The 26,596-nt window shown below is 45.8% G+C and overlaps 2 protein-coding genes and 1 long non-coding RNA gene across 11 annotated transcripts in view; 1 reads left to right on the forward strand and 2 right to left on the reverse strand.

Annotated features, from left to right (window-relative positions):
* Nucleotides 1-26,596, forward strand: part of LOC139247648 (uncharacterized) — a 497,861-nt gene that overhangs the window by 287,145 nt on the left and 184,120 nt on the right. The gene's annotated exons all lie outside the window — the stretch shown is intronic.
* On the reverse strand, nucleotides 309-15,189 carry LOC139247654 (zinc finger protein 664-like). 2 transcript variants are annotated; one of them, XM_070871747.1, is made up of 3 exons: nucleotides 15,110-15,189; nucleotides 13,446-14,609; nucleotides 309-1,511 (listed from the first exon to the last, which is right to left on the reverse strand). In XM_070871747.1, exon 3 carries the CDS (start codon nucleotides 1,152-1,154, stop codon nucleotides 648-650), a length of 507 nt encoding a protein of 168 aa, XP_070727848.1. In that variant the 5' UTR covers nucleotides 1,155-1,511; nucleotides 13,446-14,609; nucleotides 15,110-15,189; the 3' UTR covers nucleotides 309-647. The 2 variants fall into 2 exon arrangements, 1 of the variants encoding a protein (XP_070727848.1); XR_011590947.1 differs by lacking the exon at nucleotides 309-1,511 and adding an exon at nucleotides 10,247-10,369.
* LOC139247638 (zinc finger protein 229-like) overlaps nucleotides 23,097-26,596 on the reverse strand; it is a 401,943-nt gene continuing 398,443 nt past the window's right edge. For 7 of the 8 annotated variants that reach the window (XM_070871721.1, XM_070871723.1, XM_070871720.1 and 4 more), the window contains one exon: nucleotides 23,097-24,836. In XM_070871721.1, coding sequence (XP_070727822.1) covers nucleotides 23,467-24,501 — 1,035 coding nt within the window. In that variant the 5' untranslated portion in view covers nucleotides 24,502-24,836 and the 3' untranslated portion in view covers nucleotides 23,097-23,466. The remainder of the gene's footprint in view (nucleotides 24,837-26,596) is intronic. The other variant, XM_070871718.1, reaches the window with a different exon arrangement.

Genomic DNA, 26,596 nt, shown 5'->3' on the forward strand with positions numbered 1-26,596 from the left:
AGCATGCAGGTAAAGCAAATAATCAGGAAGGCAAATGGAATGCAGGCCTTTATTGCAAGGGGAATGGAGTATAAAAGTAGGGAAGTCCTGCTACAACTGTACAGGGCATTGTTAAGACCACATCTGGAGCTTTGTGCACAGTTTTGGTCTGGACTTGTCTCCATTCCCGTGCCGAGGGGATTGCTAGACCAGACGGGAGGGGCTAAATTTGGGGACACTGATTCCCCATCAATTCCCATTCCCTTCTTTCTGGTGGATAATGGAGGGGCCAGTGTGTAATGTGCAAGTCAGTAAGAATTGTCAGCAAGCTCTTTCCAATTGGAGATTTTATTCAGTGGAAACTTTGACACTATTGGAGATTTTGTACCAAAGATCAATTTAAGATTAACATTAAAATGCATAATTTTATTGCAAACTGAATTTCTGTTGAGAGTTGCTGAATTAAGGGGAAAGATAACACACAGCAATTTCTAAAATGGACACTGCAGCCCCAGAACACAATCAGCAATATATCCAGAATATTAAAGTCCAGCCCAGTTATAGGGTTATTAATATCATCAGAAACAAACCCCAACTGTCAGAATGAACATGATTCAGTAGGGGTTGTGATTAACAGCAGCAATAACAGCACATTCCAACCCCTGCAGTCACTTGTGAACTCGTTGGTGTGTCAGCAGGTTCGATGACTGAGTGAATCCCTTCCCACACTCAGAGCAGTTGAATGGTCTCTCCCCAGTGTGAACTCGCTGGTGTTTCCGCAGGGGGAATGAACAAGTGAATCGCTTCCCGCACTCAGAGCAAGTGAACGGCCTCTCCCCAGTGTGAACTTGCTGATGAACTACAAGCTGGGATGAACAAGTGAACCCCTTCCCACACTCAGAGCAAGTGAACTGCCTCTCCCCAGTGTGAACTCGCTGGTGTATCAGCAGCTCGGATGACCGAGTGAATCCCTGCCCACAATCAGAGCAGGTGAATGGCCTCTCACCAGTGTGAACTCGCTGGTGAGTTACAAGTTGGGATGACCCAGTGAATCCCTTCCCACACACGGGGCAGGTGAATGGCGTCTCCCCAGTGTGATTTCGTCGATGAATTTCCAGCTCAGACGGTGATCTGAATACCTTCCCACAGTCACCACATTTCCACGGTTTCTCCATGGTGCGGGTATCCTTGTGACTCTCCACGTTGGACGATCAGTTGAAGCCTCGCCCACCACACAACACGTTTACAGTTTCTCCATGGTGTGAATGGTGCGATGGTTTTTCAGGCTTTGTAACTGGTTAAAGCTCTTTCCACAGGCAGTGCACTGGAACACTCACTTGGGTGTGTGTGTCTCGGTGCCTTTCCAGTCACACTGATATTTTAAATCTTTTCCCACAGGCAGAACAGACAAACATTTTTCCCTCTTTCAAAGACCGATGATATTCAGGTCCTGATGAATCGATTGACTCCGTCAGATCTTGACTTGATGTTTGGTTTGTGTTTCCTGTCTGAAAATCTCCCCTTCTAATATTCTGTAAAAGGAGATAATAAAACTCATCACTGTCAGTACAAGACATAAATTCAGAATAGACACATCTAGTTTCCATGGAACATTATTTCCTCTCTTATTCTTCCAAAGCTGTAAATCCCTGTCCCACACACTGTCCCTCCTGCTGTGCTGAAATCCAAACCATCGCACATTTCTAGACTGTTTCTCCTCCACTCCCAGTTTTCACCCACCAATTCTGGCTGGGTTCAGAAATACATTCACTGGGTCCCCTCACTCTCCTCCTCTGAAGGTGTTGACTCTGGCCGGGTTCAGTTCCACACTCAGTGGTTCCCCTCTCCACCCCTGTAGGTGCTGACTCTGGCTGGGTTCAGTTCCACAGTCACTGGTTCCCCTCTCCCTCTCTTCCGGTGAAGGTGCTGACACTGCCTAGGTTCAGTTTTACACTCACTGGTTCCCTTTACCCTCCTCTCCTGAAGGCGCTGACTCTGGCTGGATTCAGTCCTATACGCTCTGATTTCCCTCCCTCATCCCCTGAAGGTGCTGACACTGGCTGGGTTCAGTTCTACATTCACTGGTTCCTCTTAACCGATAAGGGAATAAGGGGTTATGGGGAGCGGGCAGGAAAGTGGACCTGAGTCCATGACCGGATCAGCTATGATTGTATTAAATGGTGGACAGGCTTGAGGGGCCGTATGGCTTACTCCTATTTCTTCTGTTCTCTCCCTCTCCTCCCCTGAAGGTGTTGACTCCGGCTAGGTTCAATTCTACATCACTGGTTACCCTCCTTTTCCTCCCGTTAAGGTGCTGACCAGCGGAGAGAGTCGGTGCCTCAGGTCCTGCTTCTGGCTTCACATGGATGAACGATTCCGCCGGGGGGGTGGGGACGCCGCTTGACAGGGGGCGGGGCTTTAAAACTGCGGTCCGAGAACGGGGCGTGGCTTGGCAGACGCCTGTGTCCAAAAAAGTGCAAATAGTTAATCCCATAAAATCTCCCACATCCCTTTACCCACCAGGACCCGGCTGGAAACAGACACTGACATCACTCACTTTGTTCCTGTACCAAGATGTCCGCACATGCGCGTTGTCACTCACTCAAGTAAGATGGCGGAGCGTTTAACCAGTCTTCCTGTACCAAGATGGCCACCGTTAGCCTGGGCCTGTGACCGGGAGAAAGCCCCTGAAGCTGCAACCGCCGATAGTCCGGTTATTATTCGGGCTTGAGGCGGGCACCGGTTGTTTATGAAGCCTCCCCGAGTGCTCGCTCGTCCATTACTCCCCTTCGCCCTGCTGAAAATGAGCGCTTCTGCACAGCAGATGCTTCACGCGTCTTCGCCGTCATTGCACGCACCGCGCATGCTCGAAACCCAGCCACGTCCTGCGCCTGCGCACTCAGCTCCTGTAGTCTGGGAGCGGCACATTCTCCCTCGCGGGGAATGCTGGGTAAAAGCCCCACCATTGAAAGGCTGCATTACTGAATAGAACAGGATTTACTGTGGCTCGCGGGGAATGCTGGGTAAAAGCCCCACCATTGAAAGGCTGCATTAGTGAATAGAACAGGATTTACTGTAGTTGCACAGCAGGCCGGTGCCATTGGAGGGAGCAGCGTGCTGCGGCGGCCGGGCCCGGAAATCGGCGCGGTTACGGCTTGAAAGACCATCAGCAGGCCGGTGCCATTGGAGGGTGCAGCGTGTGCTGCTGCAGGAGGGCGATGGCTACAAAGCCAGATCGCTGATTGCAATGCGGGCAGGCACAGCAGGAGGGGTGAAGGAGCGGCAAGAGTCCGTAGAGGGAAGCGACGAGGGTCCAAGGGCAGCACAGGCCAGCCCACACTGTGATGTGTGTGCGCGTTCGGTTTGTGCAGCAGAGTTTGTCTCCAGTAAGTCTTGGGTAATCCCTGTCACTGGACCAAGACCTAGCTCTGTCAAGCCCATGTGGTGGCTGGTGTGCAACGGCCACCACACCTTAAAAAAAATCCAAGCACAGGCATCTTCCACCCTTCACGATGTAGTTCGGGATCTGGAATATTAGGTCCTTTATTGAAACACCTGTGAACTCATCCCTTTTTGGCGTGGAAGCAAGTCATCCTCGCTTTGAGGGACTGCCTATGATGATGCTGATGTTCATTCTGGCAGTTAGTGTTTGTTTCTGATGATCTTAATAACCCCTATACCTAACCTCTCTGTCCTCGTCTCCTTGACTATTCCAACAAAGCTCAACTCAAGCTCGAGGAACAGCACCTCATCTTTCGTTTAGGCACTTTACAGTCTTCTGGACTCAACATCGAGTTAAAAAATTTCAGAGCGTAACCACCGCCAATCTTTGGCCCCCTTCCCACTCCTTGTCTCTAATGGTAGTTGGGCATTATCCCACCATTCACACCCTATCTTGACTACTGTTTTTCTAACTTCTGGCATTACCATTTGAATTCGGCACATCGTCTCTTTTGTCTCTCTAATCTCTCCTGTCTTCCAACCTATCACAGACCTTCCCTGTTGTCCTTTCTTCCCCTTCCCCTCCCCCTTTCAGTGCTGGGTAAGAATCGGTTCTTTCCTAACATTCTCCAGTTCTGACGAAGTGTCATCAACCCAAAATGTTAACTCCGCTTCCTCTCCACAGACGCTGCCTGACCTGCTGAGATAGAAACATAGAAACATATAAATTTACAGCACAGGAGGAGGGCATTTTGGCCCATCGTGTCTGCGCTAGCTGACAAAGAGCTGCACAGCCCTTGGTCAGCAGCCCTGAAGGTTACATATAAACCTATGAACAATGGCGGAAAGGCAAAGAGCACCCAGCCCAACCAGTCCGCCTCAGACACCTGCCACACCCCTTACACTGAAAGATTCTACACTCCACCCCAACCGGAGCCATGTGATCTCCTGGGAGAGGCAAAAAACAGATAAAAAAACCCAGGCCATTTTGGGAGAAAAAAATCTGGGAAAATTCCTCTCTGGCCCATCCAGGCAATTGAAACTAGCCCAGGTGATTACCCTGACCGTATTCGATTCCCTGCAGTACTTACCATTATATCTGTGCCAGCCAACAAGAGGTTATCCAGTCTAATCCCAATTACCAGTTCTAGGTCTGTAACCCTGCAGGTTACGGCACTTTAAGTGCCTATCCAATCAGCTCTTAAAAATGGTGAGGGTTTCTGCATCCACCACTCTTCCAGACAGTGAGTTCCAGATCCGCACCACCCTCTGCATAAAGAAGACCCCCTCAAATCCCCTCTAAACCTTCCACCAACTTAAAACTATGCCCCCCAAGTAGCTGTGGCTAAATCACTCCTTAACATAGCAAAATTAGCTTTTCCCCAATTCGGGACTTTTATTCCAGGCCTATCCTTGCCCTTATCCATAACCAACTTGAATCTGACTGAATTATGGTCATAGGCACCCAAGTACTCTCCCACTAATACCCCTTCAACCTTACGACCCTATGTCTTTTGGACTTCACAGCAATTTGCCTACATATTTGCTCCTGTATCTCCCTCCCACTGTTTGGGGGTCTATAATGCATGGCCAGCAGTGTGATCGCCCCTTTTTTATTTTTCAATTCGACCCATATGACCTCATTTGATGATCCCTCTAACACATCATCCCTCCTCACCACTGTAATAGTTTCTTTAATCAGTACCATGACGCCCCCCCCTTTTTACCTCCCCTCTGTGTCTTGTCGAAAAATCCTGTAACCAGGAATATTGATCTGCAAAACAATGCCCCTCTTTCAACCATGTTTCTGTAATGGCTATAATGTCATACTCCCAAGTATCTACCTGTGCTCTTAGCTCATCCACCTTATTCGCTATACTCCTTGCATTTCAGCCTAACTATCAGTTAACCCATTTTTGGATCCGATTTCCAGCATTTTCTGTTTTTATTCCAGCATTCATAGTATTTTGCTTTTGTATCCTTATACCTGACATGGAGATTAATATTGTGTATAAATGTTGAATAAATTACCTTTGTTTCAAACACAGTGTGTGGAATATTTGATTCCTCCATAATCAGGAGACTAATTCATGTTCTGTTATCGACTGTTCCATTTTAGGGCTTTTTTTTAATCTAACTTATATCACTTCTCACCTCGTTCGCCTTCTGTCATATCAAACCCCAAACTTGTTCCATTTGAGTACATGGCATGTGGTTGTAGTAGACTTAAACTGCAGTGTCTCACTTTAAACTCAATTGAAATTGCTTTGAACCACCCCTTTATTGAACTGTATTGCATAAGATTTGAAATCCGTTACTTTCTGAATCAGTTAACCCATTTTTGGATCCGATTTAATTTTTAAAAATTCATCCACACATTTTACACGTGATAGCCGGTGAAATATTCTGATATTTGTAATTGTCATTGCCACAGGCCTCATTTCCTGGTCACTGACTCCATCCCTCTCCCCAACTTCTGTCTGAGACTGAACCAGGCTGTTCGCAATCTTAGTGTCATACATAACCCGAAAGTAAGTTTGTGACCACTAATCTGCAGCATAACTAAGACTGTCTATTTCCACATAGAAACATAGAAATTTACAGCGCAGAAGGAGGCCACTTTGGCCCATCGTGTCCATGCCAGCCGACAACAAAAGATGAAAACCCAGGCTAATTGGGGGAAAAAAATCTGGGAAAATTCCTCTCTGACCCATCCAGACGATTGAAACTAGTCCAGATCACTCTGGCCATATTCGATTCCCTGCAGTACTTACCATCGTATGTGCGCCAGCCAACAAAAGGTCATCCAATCTGATCCCAATTAACAGCTCTAGGTTCGTAACCCTGCAGGTTACGGCACTTTAAATGCCCATCCAAGCACCTTTTACACGTGGTGAGGATTCTGCATTCACCACCCTTCCAGGCAGCGAGTTCCAGACCCCCACAACCCTCTGCATAAAGAAGCATCCCCCCCCCCCCCCTCAAATCCCCTCTGAACCTTCCACCAACCATCTTAAAACTATGCCTCCTCATAATAGACCTCTCCACCAATGAAATAGGCCCTTGCTATCCACTATTTCCAAGCCCCTCAAAATGTTGTACACCTCAATGAGGTCCCCTCTCAACCTCTACTGTTCCAATGAGAACAAATCCAGCCCATCCTATCTGTCCTCATAACTAAGATTCTCCATTCCAGGCAGAAGCCTAGTAAATCTCCTCTGCACCCTCTCTAGTGCAATCACGTCCTTCCTATAATGCGGCGACCAGAATGCACGCAGTACTCCAGCTGTGACCTAACCAGAGTATTATACAATTTAAGCATAACCTCCCTGCTCTTATATTCTATGCCTTGGCCAATAAAGGCAAGCATTCCATATGCCTTCTTAACCACATTATCCACCTGGCCTGCTATTTTCAGGGTTCTGTGGACAAGCACTCCAAGGTCCCTTTGTTCATCTACACTATTAAGTGGCCTACCGCTTAATGTGTATACCCTTTCCTTATTAGCCCTCCCAAAGTGCATTACCTCACACTTCTGCAAATTAAATTTCATTTGCCATTGCTCTGCCCACCTAATATCCTCCTGCAGTCCATGACTTTCTTCCTCATTATCACACAGCCAATTTTAGTGTCATCTGCAAACTTCTTAATCATACTTCCTATATTTAAATCTAAATCATTGACATATACCATAAAAAGCAAGGGACCAAGTACTGAGCCCTGCGGAACCCCACTGGAAACATCCTTCCAGTCACAAAAACATCCATCAACCATTACCCTTTGGCGAGAAAGCAGGAAGGGGGTACTGAAGTTTCATGTTCAGCCATGAACTCATTGAATGGCGGTGCAGGCTAGAAGGGCTGAATGGCCTGCTCCTGCACCTATTTTCTATGTTTCTATGTTTCTATGTTTCCTACCTCGAAGCCAATTTTGAATCCAACTAGCCACTTTGCCCTGGATCCCATGGGCTTTAACCTTCAGTCTACCATGTGGGACCATATCAAAAGCTTTGCTAAAGTCCATATACACTACATCATACACACTACCCTCGTCGACCCTCTTGGTTACCTCCTCAAAAAATTCACAGATTAGTCAAACGCAATCTTCCCTTAACAAATCCGTGCTGACTGTCTCTAATTAATCCTTGCCTTTCCAAATGTAGATTTATCCTGTCTTTCAGGAGTCTTTCCAATAATTTTTCCACCACTGAGGTTAGGCTGACAGGCCTGTAATCACTCGGCCTATCCCTTTCTCCCTTCTTAAACACGGGTACCACATTAGCAGATCTCCGGCACCATGCCCAAATCCAAAGAGGACTGGAAAATGATGGTCAAGGCTCTGTTATTTCCTCTTTTACTTTGCTCAACAGCCTGGGATTCACTTCATCTGGGCCTGGGGCGTTATCTACTTTCAAAGCCTTAATAACTCCTCTCTCACTATTTTTATTTCATCCAGAATTTCACTCCTCCTCGATAGCAGTATCTGCATTGCACCGTTCCTTTGTGAAAACAAACGCAAAGTATTCATTAAGAACCATATCAACATCTTCCGCCTCCACACAAAGATTACCCTCATGGTCGCTAATAGGCCCTATCCTTCCCTTAGTTACCTTCTTGCTCTTAATATATTTACAGAACATCTTAGGGTTTTTCTTAATTTTACTAGCCAAGAATTTTTCATGCTCTCTCTTAGCATTCCTAATATGCTTTTTTTTTTTACGGCTTAACTTTCTATAATTCCTCCAAAGATTCTAAAGTATTTAGCCGTCGGTATATAACATAAGCTTCCCTTTTGTTCTTTATCCTCCCCTGTAAGTCCCTAGACATCCAGTGGACTCCCACCCTTTTTCTTTAAGGGCACATGTTTGGCCTGAGCCTTCCAGATCTCCTGCTTGAATGCCTCCCACTGTTCCGACACTGATTTACCCACAAGTAGCTGTTTCCAGTCCACTGTGGCCAAATCACTCCTCAACCTAGCAAAGTTAGCTTTTCCCCAATTTAGGACTTTTATTCCAGGCCTATCCTTGTCCTTATCCATAACTAATTTGAATCTGACTGAATTATGGTCACTAGCACCCAAATGCTCTCCCACTAATACCCCTTCAACCTGCCCAGCTTCATTCCCCAAAACTAAATCCAAAACCGCCCCCTCTCGTGTTGGGCTTGTTACAAACTGACTAAAAACGCTCACTTGAATGCATTGTAAGAATTCCCCACCCTCTATACCCTTCACACTATATTTGTCCCAAACAATATTAGGATAGTTTAAATCCCCTATTATTACTGCCCTATGATCTTTGGCCTTCACAGCAATTTGCCTGCATATTTGCTCCTCTATCTCCCTCCCACTGTTTGGGGGTCTATAATACACACCCAGCAGTGTGATCACCCCTTTTTTATTTTTCAATTTGACCCATATGGCCTTATTTGATGACCCCTCTAACATATCATCCCTCCTCACCGCTGTAATAGTTTCTTTAATCAGTACCGTGACGCGAGCTCCCCACCCCCTCTCGGTCTGGTCTAAAAATCCTGTAACCAGGAATATTGAGCTGCCAAACCTGTCCCTCTTTCAGCCATGTCTCTGTAATGGCTATAATGTCATACTCCCAAATATCTACCTGTGCTCTTAGCTCATCTGCCTTATTCACTATACTCCTTGCATTAAAGTATATACCATTTAGCACAGGAAGACCACCTTGATTACTACTTACTAACCCTCGTTTCCTCTGTCTTACAGATTCGCTTTCTAAATACTTGCAATCCAATTCCTGCTTTACTTCCTTCCTATTGAATTTGTTCTCATATTCCCATCCATCTACCAAGCTATTTTAAACTCTCCCCAACAGCACGAGCAAAACTCCGCGCGAGTATATTGGTCCTGGTGCTGTTGAGATGCAACCCGTCCAGTTTGTACAGATCCCATCTCCCCCGGAAGCAGTCCCAATGCCTCCAGAATTTAAAGCCCTCCCACCTACACCAACTCTCCAGCCACACATTCATCCTCTCTATCCTTCTATTCTTGTACTCATTAGCACATGGCACCGGTAGTAACCTGGAGATTACTACCTTTGAGGTCTTATCCTTTAATTTTCTTCCTAGCTTCCTAAATTCTGATTGTAGGACCTCATCCCTCTTTCTACCTATGTTGTTGGTCCACGACTTCCAGCTGTTTACCCCCCCCCCCGCCCAGAATGCCCTGCGTCCGCTCTGTGACATCATTGACCCTGGCACCAGGGAGGCACCGTACCATTCTGGAGTCACGTCTGCGGCCACAGAAACACCTTTCTGTTCCCCTAACTATATAATCCCCTATCACTACAGCTCTTTTATTCTTCGTCTGTCCCCTCTGTGCAGCTGAGCCACTCCTGGTGCCTTGGAATTGGCTCTGGCTGCACTCCCCAGAAACACCATCGCCCTCACCGATGCTCAGAAGTGAATATCGGTTTGAACGAGAGATGGGCTCACGGGGGGACTCCTGCACTACCTTCCCAGCATTCTTACTCTGTCTGGTGGTCACCCACTTCCCCTCTGCTTGCACGATTTTAAGCTGTGGGGTGACCACCTCCTGAAACGTGCTATTCACATAGCTCTCAGCCTCGCAATGCACCGTAGTGACTCCAGCTCCGAAACACGGAGCTCAAGTAGTTGAAGCGGGAGACACCTACTGCACATAGTTGTCTAGGCCGCGCGAAGCGTCCAGGGCTTCCCACATGCCGCAGGACATGCACTCCATGGGACTGAGCTGCCCTGCCATCCCTCTACTTAGACTTATCTTATGAAAAATCTAATTAAAAGAAAAAGAAAGAAACTTACCAATCAAACAGCCAACCACTTTCCTGCCCAGACGAAGGGTGATGAGATCCTCGTCAGAATTGAACTCCTCACTGACCTTCGGGCCTCCTGCTCCTCAGACCTCCCCGACCTCTCGGCGCCTTCCCGACCAAGACCTAGGAGTGAAATGTGGAATGGGGAGTGGAAATCTGCCCAGGCTGTTTGAAGGGGACTTTGTGATATAATAGAGTGTTCTCTCTGGTCAGACTTGGACACCCTGTAGATCCATCTTTTAAACATTACAGAGAATATATGGCACAGAAACAGGCCATTCAGCCCAACCAGTCCATGCCGGAGTTTATGCTCCACTCGAGCCACCTCCCATCTCTCCTCAGCGAAATCTATCAGCATAACCCTCTGTTCCCTTCTCCCTCATACTTATCTAGCCTCTCCTGAAATGCATCTATACTATTTGCTTCAACCACTGTGATAGCGAGTTCCACTTTCTCACCACTCTCTGGGTAACGACGTTTCTCCTGAATTCCCTATTGGATTTCTTGGTGACTATCTTATATTGATCACCTCTAGTTTTGCTCTTCCCCACAAGTGGAAACACTCTCTCTCTGTCTACTCTATCAAAACCTTTCAGTATTTTAAAGACCCCTATTAGGTCACCCCTCAGCCTTTTCTTTTCTAGAACAAAGTGACCCAGCCTGTTCATCCTTTCCTGATGGGTATAAATTTGCATTTCTGGTGTCATCCTTGCACTCTCTCCCTTTTCTGATATGGCAATCGGAACTGTACGCAATACTCCAAGTGTGGTCTAACCAAGGTTTGATACAAGTTTAGCATAACTTCCCTACTTTTCAAATCTATAGCTCTAGAAATAAACCCTAGTGGTTGGTTTGCCTTTGTCATGGCCTTGTTGATCTGCTTCACTACTTTTAGTGGTTTGTGTATTTGTACTCCCAGATTCCTTTGCTTCTCTACCCCATTTAGATTCTTATTTACCAAGTAATATTTGACCTCCTTATTTTTCTTACCAAAATATAATACCTCACACTTATGTGTTGAAATTAATTTGCCAATTATATGTCCGTTCTGAAAGTTTATTAATGTCTTGTAGTTTATTGCAGTCCTCAGTATTGACTATCCCGATCAATTTGGTGTCATCCACAAATTTAGAAATTGAGTTTTTGATTCCTGAGTCTAAATCATTAATATAAATTGTGAACAATAGTGGTCCCAGCACTGATGCTTGTGGGACCCCACTTTCCACCTTTTGCTACTTTGAATAGCTACCCTTTACCCCTACTCTCTGCTTTCTGCCTTGAAGCCAGTTAGCTATCCATTCTGCTGCTATCCCTGACTCTGCATGCTCTGACCTTGTTCATTAGTCTATTATGTGGTACCTTATTGAAGGCCGTTTGGAAATCTAGATAAGTATTGCATTACCCTTGTCTACTCTCTGTTAACTCATCAAAAAATTCAATGAGGTTGGTCAAGCAAGACTTTCCCTTTTGAAATCCATGCTGACTACTCATTATTATATTTTTGGTTTCTAGATGTTTTTCTGTGTTCTCCTTCAGTTGGGATTCCGTTATTTTTCCTACGGCCAATGTTAAGCTGACTGGTCTATAGGTCCTTGGACACGTTCTATCTCTGGGTATTACGTTAACTATACGGCAGTCCTCTGGCACGACACCTTTTTGTAAAGAATTATTAAATATGTGTAACAGTGCCTCTGCTATCTCTTCCCTAGATTCTTTTAAGATGTGTGGATGAAATCTGTCCGGATCAGGGGTTTTATCCTCTTTTAACTTGACTAGTTTATTTAATCTTTCTCTTCTAATTTTAAATGCATGTCTATCATTTGTAATCTCATCTTCCGATGTCATGCCCACCTGGCCTGTCTCCATGGTAAGTACTGAAGCAAAGTAATGATTTAATGTTTCTGCCATTTTGTTATCGCACCTGGGATTTAATCCTCTCCGTCCCTTAGCGGCCTATCCCCACCCAACTTTCCTTTTTTTATTTCAGAGTCTGTAGAAGATTTTACAATTTTTAAAAATGTTTCTTGATGATTTAATTTCATAGTTCCTGTTTGCCTTCCTAATTGCTTTTTTGACTTCTCTCCTAATCGCTTCATATTCTCTCGTCATGCTCTCCCCTGCTGTCCATGTACTTAGTGTGTGCCTCTTTCCTTACCCTCAATTCCCCCTTATGTCTTTATTCACCCATGGTGACCATTATTGGTTTATTTTTAGCAGAATATATTATTCCTGGACTCTGTTGAGCACCATTTCAAATGTTTCTCATTGCTGTTCTGTCATTGTTTGCCAATATTGTTGTCCATTTGATTTCCCCAAGTTCGATTCACAGCTTTTCCCCAATCGATTACCTTGTTTTTTGGCATACTTCTGTTCTTCTCAATTATCATCTTAAAGCATGTTATATTAAGGTCACTATTGCTTAGAAGTTCCTCTGCTTTTAATTCTCTTACCTGCTCTGGTTCATTCCCCATTACTAGATCTAGTAGCAGATCCTCCCTTGTTGGGCTTCTTACACACTGGGTTAGAAAGGGCTCCATTCACTTTTCCCCTTTAACTACCTCTTCTGGCATAGTTGAAATCCCCCAAGATTATTCTAGGTTTTTTATTCATTGCCCTAATTTTTTATATTTCTATCTCCAACTCCTTTCCACTATTAGGTAGTTTGTACACTCTATTTGTGTGACTGATCCTTTATTATCTTTTATCTCGATCCACATGGATTCTATTTCTGTCTTTCTATTGCCATTCTATTATCTCGAATAAGTACAACTATTCTCCCTCTCCCTTTTCCCCCTCTATCTTTTCTAAATATGTATCTGTAGCCATCACTCAGTAATCCGTATTATATCTGGTTCCTCGCAACATATTATTGCCTGCAGTTCCCCTGTTTTATTACAGGCACTCTGTTCTAGGAACACAGTTCCAAGGTGGATTGCCCTCACTTCATAACAACTCATCTTATCATTAAGATATCAAGGACGGGAGACCTGGTGTTTAAAAGAAAGCTGATATTAGAGACATTTATACAGAATATCAAACTATAGCCCAGTTACATAGGTTATTATCAGCAGAAACAAACCCCAACTATCAGAATGTACTTGGTTTAGTCCTGTATCTGATTAACAGCAGAATCCAATCCTTGCAGTCTGTTGTGAACTCACCCATGTCTCAGTAGAGTGGATGAATAAATGAACCTCACCACACAAACATAGCAGGTATACGTCCTCTTCCCCGTGTGAAGTCGCTGGTGTATCAGCAGGTTGGACGACCAAGTGAAACTCTTTTGAGTTAACCTGCAGAAACATAAAACATTAAAACCATGCCACCCGACCTGGGTGACACAGCAGACATTTTCAAGGCCCCTTTTTTTTTCTTTTTTTTTTTGGGGCGCTAAAATCAAATTTTTCCTTTTTCCAGTGCCCCCTATAAAAGGAGAGGGGGACACTAAAAGCACCGGCAATTAAAACAAATTAAACTTAAAAACGTAAAATCAAATTAAAATTTGGTTGCTGGGCGTGATGATGCACTCCAGTCCCTCCGGTGCCCACCTCTTGGACGACCAAGTGAATCCCTTCCCACACATGGAGCAGGTGAACGGCTTCTCCTCAGTGTGAGTGCGCTGGCGTATCAGCAGTTCCCTTTTGCATTTAAAGCTCTTCTCGCAGTCAGAACATTTAAACTCTTATCAGAATGAACACGTTGGTGGTCAATGAGACCGGAAGAATTAGTGAATCCCTTCCCACACACGGAGCAGGTGAACGGCCTCTTCCCAGTGTGACTGCATTCGTGCCTCATCAAATCACTTCTGCATTTAAAGCTCTTCTCACAGTCAGAACATTTAAAAGGTCTCTTATCAGAGTAAACACGATGGTGTTCAATGAGATGAGAGGACTGACTGAATCCCTGCCCACACAGGGAATGGGTGAGCGGCCTCTCCCCAGTGTGAAATCGTCGATGAGTTTCCAGCTCAGACGGTGATCTGAACACCTTTCCACAGTCCCCACATTTCCACGGTTTCTCCATGGTGCGGGTGTCCTTGTGTCTCTCCACGTTGGATGATCAGTTGAAGCCTCATCCACAACACGTTTACAGTTTCTCCCCGCTGTGAATGGTGCGATGTTTTTTCAGGCTGTGTAACTGGTTAAAGCTCTTTCCACAGTCAGTGCACTGGAACACTCTCACTCAGGTGTGTATGTCTCGGTGCTTTTCCAGTCACACTGATTTTAAAATCTTTTCTCACAAACAGAATAGGCGAACATTTCTCTTTCCACGTTCAAAGGCCGATGATATTCAGGTCCTGATGAATCAAGTGATTCTGTCAGATCTAGATGTTTGGTTTGAGTTTCCCGTCTGCAAATCCTCCCTGTAAAAGGAGTTTACAAAAGTCATCACTGTAACTACAGGATAGAAATTCAGAACAGGCAATTCTAGTTTCTAAGGAACATTTTTTCCTTTCTTGTCCCCGAAAGCTGTAAATCCCAGTCCCATAAAATCATGATGCATTTATCGTTTTGAAAGTTAATACTGATGTTCTTTCCAAAGTGTGGTGGCCAGTATTGAAGACAAGTCTCTAACTAGTGACTGATAAAGGTTGACCATAATGAGCTTGTTGTTGTGCTCTATACTGCTATTAATGCTTTAACAGATTGATCAGCTGATCCTGCCCCTCACAGATTTGTGGTCACCTTTAAATTGGACCATTTGGTTTAGAATGCCTCCCATTTCTCTCCTGCTTCCAAAATGCATTTAGTGGGGTGTCCCTGGGAGCCTGAGGCCCTGTCCCCGCGGGCGGGACAACCCCGGGCTCAGCCTCTGGCCTGTTATTGGGCCCTGGGCCCTACACCAGGTGTTTATGTCACTCACCAGCCCCACTCGCGGCTCCAATTCCTGCCCCGCGCCTACAACCCACCTTCTCGGGTCCCACATCATCCGGGCTCCACCAACTGTCGCCGCCGCCGCCCGCGCATGCTCAGTGCGGGAGATCCGGGCTCAGCCCCGCCCACTGGGGGGGATGATGGCCGCAAGCCCCGCCCCTCGCACACTCCGATTGCTTGGAGGACCAACCGCCCGCTCGGTCCTCCGGACCCGCCCCCTGCTCTTCCTATTGGCCCGGAACCGCCGTCAATCACCCGGGCAGTGTGAGTTGAGCATGCGCGGTGGGGCGGCTGTGTCTGAGGCAGCGGCTGAGAGATGGGCGGAGGGAGGGAGCGGGTTAATAAACCCCGGGGGGCCGCGGGCTTCACACACACCGAGTGCGGGCCCAGGCCTCGCCGTCCCGCCCGAGAGACAACACTCCGCATTATCCGTCTCACACACACCCGCTGTGGGCCTCCGGCCTTTCCCCGGGCGGGGGGGCAGCTGCGGGGCTTTCTCCCGGTGACAGCCCCCCCCCCCCCCCGGGGGGACAGAATGTTGTGTAGGATCTAGAATTGTCTGTTCTGTATCTCTATCCTTTATTTAAAGTAACAATGTTTGTAACCACCATTTATTTGCCGGGTATTAGAAGGGGAGGATCTGCAGCTGGGAAACTCAATCCAAACATCGCCTCAAGATTTGACAGATTCCCGGATTGATCAGAATCACCTTCTCATCAGCCTTTGTAAAAACACCAATCACAGCGGGGAGAAACAGGACACATGTTGTGTGTGTGGATACACCTTCAACCAATCGTTCAGTCTGTGAGACCCGTGCACCCACCTGACTCAACACTGTAAATGTGGGGACAGTGGGAATGGATGGTGTTGTACATGGAAAGTGATTCAGTCGCTCATCTCACCAACTGACATTCGAGGAGTTAGATAACAGACTTTCTCCTGTGAATATAGAGCTGGGTTATTGGGCCGTGACGTGTTTACTTATTCATCTTGTTGACTCGAAATCTTTGCCAATTATTTGATGTGATTGGTTTACATGTGCGTCTTTTTAAAAATATGTTTGCTGAGTGGATTCAAATACAAATTGAAACCAGGTTTGCAGGCGTGATGCTCCATTCACACATCGAAGGTGAGAGAGATGCTGTGGGGCACACGCTAAGTCCAGTATCTGAAGGTGATTAACAGACTGGGTTTTATGTTTAGTGATCCTGGGCGTGTTATCAACACCTTCCCTGGAGACCAAGGCTAGGAGATCAACTCTGGAAGGTATGGGAAACTGGGACTTACCTCTGAGAGTAACCGAAGGTATAAGAACTAAAATAATCCCAGAGTTAGAAAGGAGAAAAGGCCCAAAATGGAGCAGTCAGTAACAGGATGTCAATTAGTCTCTTCTTATTTTGGAGTTATCAAATATTGACACACTCTGTTATTTGAAATATCAAAATATTAAACTCCAGCCCAGTTATAGGGGTTATTAACATCAGCAGAAACAATCCCCAACTGACAGAATGAACACGATTCAGTTAGGATGTGATTAACAGCAGCAATAAGAGTAGAATCCAATCCCTGCAGTCACTTGTGAACTCGCTGGTGTCTCAGCAGGTCGGATGAATGAATGAATCCCTTCCCACACTCAGAGCAGGTGAACAGTCTCTCCCCAGTGTGACAGTGACGATGCATTTCCAGCTTACAAGGTTGGGTTCAGTTCTGCAACCACTGTGCGCAGAGTGAGAATAAAATCAATGAGCTGCTGATTTTTCGACTGGGTCTTCTGTGCTGGCCCAACAGGCTGAGCCCGGGCTGGCCCAACAGGGTGAGCCCGGGCTGGCCCAACAGACTGAGCCCAGGCTGGCCCAATAGGGTGATGTAATGACCAGAACTGTGTGAGTACTCCAGTTGTGTCCTAACTAGTGTTTTACACAGTTCTGGCATAACCTCCAGAGGGAGATGGGAGTCTGGAACTTATTGCCTGAAAGAATAGTAGAGGCAGAAACCCTCATCGCATTTACAAAAGTGCTTGGATATGCACTGGAAGTGCGTTAACCTACACGGCTACGGACCAAGAGCTGGAAAGTGTGATTAGGCTGGATAGCTCTTTTTCGGCCGCACAGACACGATGGGCCTAATGGCCTCGTTCTGTGTTGTAAACTGCTGTGATTCCATGTCACCAATCCTCTCCTGTCTGATATAAACCAACCCCACAGTCACTGACACCAATCCCCTCCTGTCTGATATAATGTTGTGAAAGACAGTGGAACGCCAGAAGATTGGGAATTTTTTAGAAACCAGCAAAGGACTACAAAAAATGATAATGACAGAAGATAGCATATGAGAGCAAACTAGCAAGAAATATAAAAACAGACAGTAAGAGCTTCTGCGGGTATATAAAAAGGAAATGAGTAGCTAAAGTAAATGTTGGTCCCTAAGAGAATGAGACTGAAGAATTAATAACGGGAAACACGGAAATGGCAGAGATTTTGAACAAATATTTTGTATTGTTCTTCACGGTAGAGGACACTAAAAACATCCCAACAGTTGATAATCAAGGAGCTATTGCGGTGGTGAGGGTGGGGTGAGGGGGGACTTAAAACAATCACTTCAATAGAGATAAAGTACTCAGCAAACAAATGGGACTAAAGGTGGACAAATCCCCCGGACCTCATGGCATGCATCCTAAGGTCTTAAAAGAAGTGGCTGCAGAGATAGTGGATGCACTGGTTGTAATCTACCAAAATTACCTGAATTCTGGAAAGGTCCCAACAGACTGGAAAACTGCAAATGTAACACCCCTATTCAAGTAAGGAGGGAGGCAGAGGGCAGGAAACCATAGACCAGTTAGCCTACCATCGGTCATTGGGAAAATACTGGAATACATTATTAAGGAATTAGTAGGACATTGAGAAAATCATGTTGCAGTCAAGCAGAGTCAGCATGGATTTATGAAAGGGAAATCATGGTTGATAAATTTGCTGGAGTTGCTTGGCGATGTAATGAGCAGAGTGCATAAAGGAATACCAGTTGAAGTTGTATATTTGCATTTCCAGAAAGCATTCAATAAGGTGCCACACAAAAGGTTATTACACAAGCTAAGAGCTCACGGGATTGGGGTAATATATCAGAATGGATAGAGGATTGGCTAAGTAACAGAAAACAGAGAGTCGGTATAAATGGGTCATTTTCCGGTTGGCAAACTGTAACTAGTGGGGTGCTGCAGGGATCAGTGTTGGGGCCTCAACTATTTACAATTTATATTAATGACTTGGATGAAGGGACCAAGTGTAACACAGTCAAATTTGCTGATGATACAAAGACAGGTGGGAAACCAAGTTGTGAGGAGGACGCAAAGAATCTACAAAGGGATATCGATAGGATAATGAGGTACCAACATATAGGTAAAAAATGGGATGAGGTCCAACAAGCTGAATTTAGGGAGCTAGGAGTTAAATTAAAAAGTAGGACCTCAAAGGTAGTAATCTCAGGATTGCTACCAGTGCCACATGCCAGTCAGAGTAGAAATAGCAGGATAGTTAAGATGAATACATTTCTTGAGGAATGGTGCAAGAGGGAGGGATTCAAATTCCTGGGATATTGGAACCGGTTCTCGGGGAGGTGGGACCAGTGCAAACGGTCTGCACCTGGCAGGACCGGAACCGATGTCCGAGGGGGAGTGTTTGCTAGTGCTGTTGGGGAGGGTTTAAACTAATACAGCAGGAGGATGGGAATCTTTGCAGGGAGACAGAGGAAATTAAAATGGGGGAGAAGCAAAAGGTAGAAAGGAGATAAGGAAAAGTGGAGGGCAGAGACATCAAAGGCAAAATTCAAAAAGGGCCACATTACAACATAATACTAAAGAACAAAGAGTGTTAAAAAAACAAGCCCGAAGGATCTGTGTCTCAATGCGAGAAGCATTTATAATAAGGCGCAGTTAGCTGTTAACGGATATAATGTAATTGGGATGACGGAGACATGGCTCCAGGGTGATCAAGGCTGGTAACTCAACATCCAGGGGTATTCAATATTCAGGAAGGATAGACAGAAAGGAAAAGGAGATGGGGTAGCGTTACTGGTTAAAGAGGAGATTAATGCAATAGTAAGGAATGACATTAGCTTGGGTGATGTGGAATCTGTATGGGTAGGGCTGCAGAACACCAAAGGGCAGAAAACGCGAGTAGGAGTTGTGTACAGACCACCAAACTGTAGTTGTGAGTTTGGGGATGGCATCAAACAGGAAATTAGGGATGCATGCAATAAAGGTACGGCAGTTATCATGGGTGACTTTAATCTGCATATAGAGTGGGCTAACCAAACTGGTAGTAATACGGTGGAGGAGAATTGCCTGGAGTGTAAAAGGGATGGTTTTCTCGACCAATATGCCAAGGAACCAACTAAAGAGCTGGCCATCCTTGACTGGATGTTGTGTAATGAGGGAGGATTAATTAGCAATCTTGTTGTGCGAGGCCCCTTGGGGAAGAGTGACCATAATATGGTAAAATTATTCCTTAAGATGGAGAGTGACACAGTTAATTCAGAGACTAGGGTCCTGAACTTAAAGAAAGGTAACTTCGATGGTATGAGACGTGAATTGGCGAGGATAGACTGGCGAATGATACTTAAAGCGTTAATGGTGGATAGGCAATGGCAGACATTTAAAGATCACATGGATGAACTTCAACAATTGTACATCCCTCTCTGGCGTAAAAATAAAATGGGGAAGGTGGCTCAACCGTGCTAACAAGGGAAATTAGGGATAGTGTTAAATCCAAGGAAGAGGCATATAAATTGGCCAGAAAAAGCAACAAACCTGAGGACTGGGAGAAATTTAGAATTCAGCAGAGGACAAAGGGTTTAATTAGGAGGGTGGAAAATCATCATCATAGGCAGTCCCTCGAAATGAGGATGACTTGCTTCCACGCCAAAATAGGATGAGTTCACAGGTGTTTTAATAAAGGACCTAATATTCCAAGTCCTGAACTACATCCTGAAGGGTGGAAGATGACTGTGCATGGATTTTTTTAACGTTTGATGGCCGTTGCACACCAGCCACCACATGGGCTTGACAGAGCTAGGTCTTGGTCCAGTGCTGAGGATTAACCAGGACGACTGAAGACCAGCTCTGTTGCATGGATCTAGTGCACACACATATCGCAGTGTGGGCAGGCCCGTGCTGCCTCTGGGCCCGAACTCACACCTCTCCTGGGCCCCAATCACGTCCCTCCACAGTCTCTCGCCACTTCTTCGCCTGACCTCGCTGCTCCTGCTGCACCGTCCCACCTTCCAATCATCAACCTGGACCTTGATGACGTCACTCTTTGCTGCCTTCACAGCTCGCGCTGCTCCCTGAACCTGCATGCCTCCACGCTGCTCCCTGGGCCACACGCTGCTCATTTTATGCCCCCGACCTGCCATAACATACCCCGATCTTCCAATATAACAAGGACAGGGTATCCGGTCATTTATCACATTGCTGTTTGTGGGAGCTTGCTGTGTTCAAATAGGCTGCCGCGTTTCCCACATTACAACAGTGACTATACTCCAAAAGTACTTCATCAGCTGTAAAGCATTTGAGACGTTTGGTGGACATGAAAGGCGCTATATCAATGCAAGTCTTTCTTTCTTAATACAAAAGCAAAATACTGCAGATGCTGAAGTCTGAAATAATAACAAACTGCTGGAAATCTCAGCAGGTCAGGCAACATCTGGGAGAAAAAATAGAGTGTGAGAGGAAGCTTACAGGAAACATAAAAACTGACTGCAAAAGCTTCTATAGATATGTGAAGAGAAAAAGATTAGTGAAAACAAATGTAGGTCGCTTGCAATGAACAGAGAAATGGCAGGCCAATTGAACAAATACTTTGGTTCTGTTGTCACTAAGGAAGGCACAAGTAACCTTTCAGAAATATTAGGGGACCGAGGGTCTAGCGAGAACAGGGAACTGAAGGAAACCCTGATTAGTCAGGAAATTGTGTTACGGAAATTGATGGGATTGAAGGCCGATAAATCCCCAGGGCCTGATAGTCTGCATCCCAGAGTACTTAAGGAAATGGCCCTAGAAATAGTGGATGCATTGGTGGTCATTTTCCATCATTCTATCGACTCTGGATCAGTTTCTATGGATTTAAGGGTTGCGAGTGTAATAACACTTTTTTAAAAAGTGAGCGAGAAAACGGAATTATAGACCGGTTAGCCTGACATCAGTAGTGGGGAAAATGTTGGAATCAATTATTAAAGATGTAACAGAAGCGCATTTGGAAAGCAGTGACAGGATCGGTCCAAGTCAGCATGGATTTATGAAAGGGAAATCATGCTTGACAAATCTTCTAGAATTTTTTGAGGATGTGACTAGTAGTGTGGACAAGGGAGAGCCAGTGGATGTGCTGTATTTGGACTTTCAAAAGGCTTTTGACAAGGTCCCACAAAAGAGATTAGTGTGCAAAATTAAAGCACATGGTATTGGGGGTAATGTAATGACGTGGATAGAGAACTGGTTGGCAGACAGGAAGCAAAGAGTAGGCATAAATGGGTCCTTTTCAGAATGGCAGGTAGTGACTAGTGGGGTACCACAAGGTTCAGTGCTGGGACCTCAGCTATTTACAATATACATTAATGATTTAGACAAAGGAATTGAATGTAATCTCTCCAAGTTTGCAGATGACACTAAGCTGGGTGGCAGTGTGAACTGTGAGGAGGAGAACCAGGATGCTAAGAGGCTGCAGGGTGGCTTGGATAGGTTGCATGAGTGGGCAAATGGATGGCAGATGCAGTATGATGTAGATAAATGTGAGGTTATCTACTTTGGTGGCAAAAATATGAAAGCAGAATATTATCTGAATGGTGACAGATTAGGAAAAGGGGAGGTGCATTGAGATCTGGGTGTCATGGTACATCAGTCATTGAAAGTTGGCATGCAGGTACAGCAGGCAGTGAAGGCGGCAAGTGGCATGTTGGCCTTCATAGCGAGAGGATTTGAGTATCGCAGGGAAGTCTTATTGCAGTTGTACAGGGCCTTGGTGAGGACACACCTTGAATATTGTGTGCAGGTTTGGTCTCATAATCTGAGGATGGACATTCTTGCTATTGAGGGAGTGCAGCGAAGGTTCACCAGACTGATTCCTGGGATGGCAAGACTGACATATGAAGAAAGACTGGATTGACTAGGCTTATATTCACTGGAATTTAGAAGAATAAGAGTGGATCTCATAGAAACACAAAATTCTGACGGGATTGGACAGATTAGATTCAGGAAGAATGTTCCGGATGTTGGGGAAGTCCAGAACCAGGTGTCACATTCTAAGGATAAGGGGTAAGCCAATTAAGACTGAGATGAGGAGAAACTTCTTCACTCAGAGAATTGTGAACCTGTGGAATTCTCTACCACAGAAAGTTGTTCAGGCCAGTTCGTTAGATATATTCAAAAGGGAGTTAGATGTGGCCCTTACAGCTAAAGGGATCAAGGGATATGGGGAGAAAGCATTGAATGGTGGTGCAGGCTCGAAGGGCCGAATGGCCTACTCCTGCACCTATTTTCTATGTTTCTATAACGGGCAAAAATCTGGCAGATGTACTCTAATGTGGTAAAATGTCAGGTTATCCCCTTTGGTAGGAAAAAGAAAAAACAAAATTATTTAAATGGGGATTATTGCAAAATGCTGTAGTACAGAGGGATCTGGAGGTTCTTCTACATGAAACTCAAAATGTTAGCATGCAAGTACAGCAAGTAATCAGAAGGCAAATGGAATGCTGGCCTTTATTGTAAGGGGGATGGAGTATGAAAGTAGGGAAGTCCTGCTACAACTGTATAGGGCATTGGTAAAACCACACCTGGAGTACTGCGCACAGTTTTGGTCTGGACTTGTCTCTATTCCCGTGCCGAGGGGATTGCTGCACCAGATGGGAGGGGCAACATTTGGGGACACGGATTCCCCACCAATTTCCATTCCCCTTCTTTCTGGTGGATAATGGAGGGGCCACTGTGTGTAATGTGCAAGTCAGTAAGAATTGTCAGTGAGCTCTTTCTAATTGGACATTTTATTCAGTCGAAACTTTCACACACTATTGCAGATTTTGTACCAAAGATCAATTTAGGATGAAAGTAAAAGTTCATAATTTTACTGCAAACTAACTTTCTGTTGAGAGTTGCTGAATTAAGGGGAAAGATAACACACCGTGTTTCTTAAATGGACACTGCAGCCCCGAGAACACAATCAGCAATTTTTCCAGAATATTAAAGTCCAGCCCAGTTATGGGGTTATTAACATCAGCAGAAACAAACCCCAACTGTCAGAATGAACATGGTTCAGTCAGGATGTGATTAACAGCAGTAATAACAGCAGATTCCAACCCCTGCAGTCACTTGTGAACTCGCTGGTGTGTCAGCAGGTGGGATGACCGAGTGAATCCCTTTCCACACTCTGAGCAGGTGAATGGCCTCTCCCCGGTGTGAACTCGCTGGTGAGTCAGCAGGGTGGATGACCGAGTGAATCCCTTCCCACACTCTAAGCAGGTGAATGGCCTCTCCCCAGTGTGAACTTGCTGGTGTGTCAGCAGGTCGGATGATCGAGTGAATCCCTTCCCACACTCAAAGCAGGTGAACGGCCTCTCCCCAGTGTGAACTCGCTGGTGTCTCAGCAGGTCGGCTGAACATGTGAATTCCTTCCCACACTCAGAGCAGGTGAATGGCCTCTCCCCGGTGTGAACTCGCATGTGTATCAGCAGGGTGAATGACCGAGTGAATCCCTTCCCACACTCTGAGCAGGTGAATGGCCTCTCCCCAGTGTGAACTCGCTGGTGTGCCAGCAGGGTGGATGATCGAGTGAATCCCTTCCCACACTCAGAGCAGGTGAATGGCCTCTCCCCAGTGTGAACTCGCTGGTGTCTCAGCAGGTCAGCTGAAAATGTGAATCCCTTCCCACACTCTGAGCAGGTGAATGGCCTCTCCCCAGTGTGAACTCGCTGGTGTTTCAGCAGGTTGGATGACTGAGTAAATCCCTTCCCACACTCAGAGCAGGTGAATGGCCTCTCCTCAGTGTGAACTCGCTGGTGTATCCGCAGGATGGATGAATAAGTGAATCCCTTCCCACACTCAGCGCAGGTGAACGGCCTCTCCCCAGTGTGAGTGCGTTGGTATGACTGCAGGTAGGATGAACAAGTGTATCCCTTCCCACACTCAGCGCAGGTGAACGGCCTTGCCCCAGTGTGAGTGCGTTGGTGTGACTGCAGGTGGGATGATCGAGTGTATCCCTTCCCACACTCAGCGCAGGTGAACGGTCTCTCCCCAGTGTGACTGCGTCGATGAATTTCCAGCTCAGACGGTGATCTGAATACCTTCCCACAGTCACATTTCCACAGTTTCTCCATGGTGCGGGTATCCTTGTGACTCTCCATGGTTGGACGATGGGTTGAAGCCTCGCCCACGCACACAACACGTTTACAGTTTCTTCGCGCTGTGAATGGTGCGATGACTTTTCAGGCTGTTTAATTGGTTAAAGCTCTTTCCACAGGCAGTGCACTGGAACACTCACTCGGGTGTGTGTGTCTCGGTGCTTTTCCAGTCACACTGATGTTTGAAATCTTTTCCAACAGACAGAACAGACAAACATTTCTCCTTCCACTTTCAAAGGCCGATGATATTCAGGTCCTGATGAATCGATTGACTTTGTCAGATCTTGACGTGATGTTTGGTTTGTGTTTCCTGTCTGAAAATCTCCCCTTCTAATATTCTGTAAAAGGAGATAATAAAAGGTTACCGCACAAGATAATAGTTCACGGGGTTGGGAGTAATATATTCGCATGGATAGGACAGAAAACAGATTCGGGATAAATTCTCAGTTTGGCAATCAGTAACTAGTGGGGTGCTGCAGGAATCAGTGTTGGGCCCCCAACTATTTACAATCTAGATTAATGAATTGGATGAAGGGACCGAGTGTAATGTTGCCAAGATGGGAGGAAATGTACTGTGCGAGGACACAAAAAACCTGCAAAACGACAGAGACAGGCTAAGTGAGTGGGCAAAAATTTGGCAGATGGAGTATAATGTTGGAAAGTGTGAGGTTATGCACTTTGGCAGAAAAAAATTCGAAGAGCATTTTATTATTTAAATGGAGAAAAATTTGCAGTACAGCGGGACCTGGGGAGTCCTGCTGCATGAAACACAAAAGGTAAGTATGTGGGTACAGCAAGTGAACAGGAAGGCCAATGGAATCTTGGCCTTTATTGCAAAGGGGACGTTGTATAAAAGCAGGGATGTCTTGCTGCAGTTATACCAGGTATTGGTGAGGCCACACCTAGAATACTGCATACAGTTTTGGTTTCCATATCTAAGAAAGGATATACTTGCTTTGGAGGCAGTTCAGAGAAGGTTCACAAGGTTGATTCCGGAGATGAGGGGGTTGACTTATGAGGAAAGGTTGAGAAGGTTGGGCCTCTACTCATTGGAATTCAGACGAATGAGAGGTGATTTTATCGAAACGTATAAGATTATGAGGGAGCTTGACAAGGTGGATGCAGAGAGGGTGTTTCCACTGATAGGGGAGACTAGAACTAGAGGGCATAATCTTAGAATAAGGGGCCGCCCATTTAAAACTGAGATGAGGAGGAATGTCTTCCCTCAAAGGGTTGTAAATCTGTGCAATTTGCTGCCTCAGAGAGCTGTGGAAGCTGGCTCATTGAATAAATTTAAGACAGAGATAGACAATTTCTTAATCGATAAGGGAATAAGGGGTTATGGGGAGCAGACAGAGAAGTGGACCCGAGTCCATGATCGGCTCAACCATGATCGTATTAAATGGTGGAGCAGACTCGAGGGGCCGTATGGCCTACTTCTTTTTATGTTCTTATGCTGACTCTGGCTGGGTTCAGTTCTACACTCACTGGTTCCCCTTCCTCCCCTCCCCTGATGGTGCTGACTCTGGCTGGGTTCAGTTCTATACTCACTGGTTCCCCTCCCTCTCCCTCTCCCTCTCCTGATGGTGGTGACTCTGGCTGGGTTCAGTTCTTCAATCACACGTTTCCCACTCTCTGCTCCCCTGATGGTGCTGACTCTGGCTGGGTTCAGTTCTTCAATCACACGTTTCCCACTCTCTGCTCCCCTGATGGTGCTGACTATGGCTGGGTTCAGTTCTTCAATCACACGTTCCTTTCTCTCTCCGCCCCTGAAGGTTCTGACTCTGGCTGGGTTCAGTTCCACACTCACTGGTTCCCCTCTCTCTCCTCCCCTGATGCTGCTGACTCTGACTGGGTTCAGTTCTACAATAACCGGTTTCCTCTCTCTCTCCTCCTCTGAAGTGCTGGCTATCTTAGATCTGGTCCTGTGTAATGAGATAGGATTAATAAACAATCTCCGAATAAAGGAGTCCCTTGGAATGAGTGATCATAGCGTGGTTGAATTTCAAATTCAGATGGAGAGTGAGAAATTTGGATCTGAAACCAGCGTTCTCAGCTTAAATGATGGAGACTACATAGGTATGAGGGCAGATTGGGC

Source organism: Pristiophorus japonicus, unplaced genomic scaffold (genome assembly GCF_044704955.1).
Source record: "Pristiophorus japonicus isolate sPriJap1 unplaced genomic scaffold, sPriJap1.hap1 HAP1_SCAFFOLD_278, whole genome shotgun sequence".
Classification (NCBI taxonomy): Eukaryota; Metazoa; Chordata; class Chondrichthyes; family Pristiophoridae; genus Pristiophorus; species Pristiophorus japonicus.